Raw genomic sequence first — 4,456 nt, 5'->3', positions numbered from 1 at the left:
CTTTCACTTGGATGAGTATACCCGAAATCACGATTGTTGTCAAAACTATTAGAAACAATGATTTTTGGTTTGCCATTTTCATGGTTTTTATCGAAAAGGGTGATGCGAATGACTTATTTATAGCCCATTCTTTGTATATAACTTGTCATGTATGAACGGTGATGTAACAAGACAAATAAAAATAATTTTTTTAGGCTTACAAAATTATAGAATTGTAACATGTAACAACATGCTTATTAAACTTAAATAAGTGCTGACATTATCAATGAATTTTTTGATGGATAATATTGGCATATTATACATATCAAAATTGTGTTTCCATAAATCGTAACCAAACAATTTTAATTATTTTATAGGGTCTAACTGAATAATATCGGTACTTATTCTATCGGTTCTGGTATCGGTATTCCTTTTATGGTTTTTGTTCGGTATAGTAACAAACCGAACCAATACTGATCGAGGTATCAATATTATCAGAACCGGTATCAATAATTTTTTATGGTTGTCAATTGATTTTAAAGACATGCCGACATCTTTTTGGGCTAACCTGGCCGTGAAACGAACTAATACCGACTAAACATTAGTACTGATATCGGTATTATAGAAATCATATTTACCCACGACGCCAGGCAGTTGAAACTTGTTCAATCTCTAGAATCAAACTTGAAACTTTTGAGTCAGACTCGAGTGGGGGTTATGCGGGAAGAAATAAAACGACGAGGGTTGTGTGTTACATTGAGGGAGTGTTATTGAATTTCAAACTAAATAAAACATTAAAACCAATTTACTAATATATTAAACAAATTATATTATCTCTTTCAAATTATTATGTTAGTAAATTATATACTTGAATGGCATTTAGACATTATAATTTTTAGTTAATCTATGATTACTTTTAACCCATGATTATATTAATTTGTTTAACTCTTTTTATTAGGTTATCAGAAGTTTCCAAAAATGCAACTAATAAATTAAAGGGTTACTGGATTTTACGCAAATCGTCACATTTTTTAAGTGCTTTGTTGTGAAAACTATTCGGCTTACCTACATGAATACCCAATCTATCTTTTTTGTTCCAACCATTGTATCCGTCGATCACAAATGCATCTTTTTGACCACTTTCTTTGAACAAGTAGCAAACCATGCAAAATACGACATCCGATTTTATACTATATTCTAACCAACATCCAAATTCCTTAAACCAATCGGGATTAAATTGTCTTAATCTACCACCAATATCTCGTTTTGAAAAAACATGACCTTGCGGTTAACATGGATCTTTATTCAAATACGCCCGTCTAATTTCATCTCTTTGGTTAACATCATTAGACAAAATTGGTTTTCATTCGGCGGGATCCCATGAAACTTTCTTTTCAATGATTCTTGCATAATTTGGCCTATAATTCAAGTTTTAAGAAGATAAGCAACTATATAATAACAAAATTCAAGTTACAAAACTTCTGAGACATGAACTTCTGTAAGTTACAGATTGTAACAGAAGTAAAAAAAAAAAAAAATTCATAGCAAACCCTAAACCCTAGATTCAAGTTACAGAAGTAAAAAAAATTCTGTAGATATATATAAAGATTCATAGCAAAATTAGTAAACCTTAAACAACTAAATATATACCAAAATTGAACTTACCAGTGGAGGCGGATAGCCGGAGGAGAAGGCCTGAGGCGGAGGAGAAGGGAGGCCGGAAGCGGAGAAGGTGAGGGTTTCTTGACTATGGTGTGAAGGAGAAAACAGAGAGTCGTTGTGCCTGTTCTGTGTGATCCGATTCTTTTGAAAGGGTATTAAAATACCCAGAATTTAAAAAAAGATAAAAAAATAAAAGACACAAAAAAATGAAACAAACAGGTATTAAACCCTGGACCTTTTGTGTGTAAACAAGGGGTTTTACCAATGCACTCACTCTCATTGTTATGGGGTTCAACTAAATTATTTTATGGGGCCCATAAAAAATTTTATATACCGTTTCTACTACTTTTTAAAAAAAGATTGGGGTTCGGGGACCCCGTTCCGCTTAACGTGGGTCCGCCCCTAGGGACTGCCAATGGTTTATTTTTGAAGTTGAAACTGTTGCCGACTAACGCCGAATAGTTGAAATTATTAAAATCCAATATTCTTAATTTTATCATATACTTCAATAAAATTTAATGTTTGTACGAACTTTTATGGGTTAAGGAATTGCATGGAAAAAGATTCCAAAAAGTATATTGGATAGGATAATAAGAGTTGCAGATATTAGAAATCTTTGGAAGCTCTCTTATTGGTTCTTCCCATATTTCCAACTTCAGCCATACACGTGTCACTTCTCACCTCTTCTATAAACTTCCCCATCATCACCAACAGACAACAACACTTGCATCTTCCTCTTTTCAAGTTTCAACCACCAAAGAAATCCTCCATCAATGGCTGCCGCTGCTAGCTCCACCACCGTGGTCCAAGCCACACCCTTCTTGGGTCAAACTAGACCATCTAGCCTCAACCCCTTAAGAGATATGGTCTCTATGCCTAGTGCCAAATACACCATGGTAAGATTCTTATATTGTAAAAAGTATTTTTCAGTGGTTATGTATACACTTAGTAGCCGAACTGGAACTATCATAAGGTCTTTTTTCTACCGTTTACAATTAGGTTTGACTCGTGTTTTTCTTTAAAAAAAAAACCTTAAAATTATATATATAAATCTAACAACGATCGGGGTTAGCAGACACTCTTAACCCCTGGATCTAAAAAAAATATTAAACTCGTATATTTCTTTTTCTAAACTCGGTTTTTTGTAAAAAAAATCTAACTAATTCTGGTCACGGGATCAGCGGGACACTCTTGCAGACAAAACTTTCAATCCACTAATCTGTTGGTTTAATTGTTTTATCAGGGAAATGACTTGTGGTATGGACCTGACCGTGTGAAGTACTTGGGACCCTTCTCGGCTCAGACCCCATCTTACTTGACGGGTGAATTCCCGGGTGACTATGGTTGGGACACAGCAGGTTTGTCAGCTGATCCCGAGGCTTTTGCCAAGAATCGGGCTCTTGAGGTCATCCATGGACGATGGGCCATGCTTGGTGCCCTGGGGTGCATCACACCCGAGGTGCTTGAAAAGTGGGTGAAAGTGGATTTCAAGGAGCCAGTTTGGTTCAAGGCCGGCGCCCAGATTTTCTCTGAAGGTGGTCTGGACTACCTTGGGAACCCGAACCTTGTCCATGCTCAGAGCATATTGGCAGTTCTCGGGTTCCAGGTAGTCCTGATGGGCCTTGTTGAGGGGTTCCGTATTAACGGGCTTGAGGGGGTTGGAGATGGTAACAATCTGTATCCAGGTGGGCAATATTTTGACCCGTTGGGACTAGCGGATGACCCGGTGACCTTCGCAGAGTTGAAGGTGAAAGAGATCAAGAATGGAAGATTGGCTATGTTTTCCATGTTTGGGTTCTTTGTGCAAGCAATAGTGACAGGCAAAGGCCCATTGGAGAACCTTTTGGACCATTTGGACAACCCTGTGGCTAACAATGCATGGGTCTACGCCACAAAGTTTGTGCCTGGCTCTTAGACTTATTAGCCTTTGCATTGTTGTTGTAACCTCAAGTTTGTGGTAAAAATTGTGTAGATTATTATAAGTTAGTTATATATATTATGGTGTTTATTTGGTCAATTTCATGAATTGAAATAATAAAAAATAAAAAGCACTGGTGCGTGGAGCATTCACATCCTGTAAATCAAAATCTGTGTGTGGGTTTTTTAAAATATAAAGAGTATAAAAAGTGGTTGTGAGTAGAGGAGGGAGAAAATGTTACTGTTTATCTGTATATTTGGGGGACACTGTTCACCCACTATAATTTTTTAATATATATTGAAAGTGGTTATGAGTGAAGGAGAGAGAAAAATGTAATGATAAAGGTATAAAAATATGATTTAATTGAAAAGGAGAGAGAAAAAATATTTGTTTGTAGTGGAAATATATTGATATATAAGTTGTTTTTTAGTGGAATGTATGTATATCTTTGGGAGGCTGGATGTGAATGCTCTAATATCCTATAATAAAATAATCTACAAGAACATCTAGTTTACACTCATGATTACAAAAGTAAATAAAAAAAAAAAAAAAACATTTGTTTGTAGTAGGATGTTCCCGAGTCTAGCTCTAGTAAAGTCAGCGTACGCGCGGGCTCGGTATCAAAAATCTAGAAGCAACGTGAATTGAAATACTATATCGAACTTAACACTTGATTTTGAATGAAGGTGTGGGTTGGATCAGTTTTCCGAGATTGGAGAACGTAGTAGACCAGTTAGGGCCATCTTCGAAAATTAAAAAAAAAATAAAAAATTTGGCTCTATTCGAGAAAAAAAATTTGAGCCCTATTCGCAAATCTTCATATAATATAAGCTCATCAATCATTCAATCAAATATATAAATACTAGAAACCATAATACTATGATAATTGTTATGAAA

At 35.5% G+C, this 4,456-nt stretch overlaps 1 protein-coding gene and 1 long non-coding RNA gene across 2 annotated transcripts; one reads left to right on the top strand and one right to left on the bottom strand.

Moving 5' to 3' along the window:
• Window positions 1-1,208: 1,208 nt before the first annotated feature.
• On the bottom strand, window positions 1,209-1,871 carry LOC118487283. Its single transcript, XR_004881208.1, has 2 exons — window positions 1,645-1,871; window positions 1,209-1,397 (listed from the first exon to the last, which is right to left on the bottom strand). It is a non-coding gene; the product is annotated as an uncharacterized LOC118487283 (long non-coding RNA).
• A 477-nt stretch (window positions 1,872-2,348) lies between these two features.
• LOC110912848 (chlorophyll a-b binding protein 13, chloroplastic) lies at window positions 2,349-3,711 on the top strand. Its single transcript, XM_022157665.2, has 2 exons — window positions 2,349-2,537; window positions 2,885-3,711. The coding sequence occupies exons 1-2, from the start codon at window positions 2,415-2,417 to the stop codon at window positions 3,554-3,556; spliced, it is 795 nt and encodes a 264-aa protein (XP_022013357.1). The 5' UTR covers window positions 2,349-2,414; the 3' UTR covers window positions 3,557-3,711.
• The last annotated feature ends 745 nt before the right edge of the window (window positions 3,712-4,456 follow it).

The sequence above is a fragment of the Helianthus annuus genome, chromosome 15 (assembly GCF_002127325.2).
Source record: "Helianthus annuus cultivar XRQ/B chromosome 15, HanXRQr2.0-SUNRISE, whole genome shotgun sequence".
NCBI lineage: Eukaryota > Viridiplantae > Streptophyta > Magnoliopsida > Asterales > Asteraceae > Helianthus > Helianthus annuus.
The sequence above is the reverse complement of the archived record's forward strand: the minus strand, read 5'-3'. Positions and strand labels throughout refer to the sequence as shown.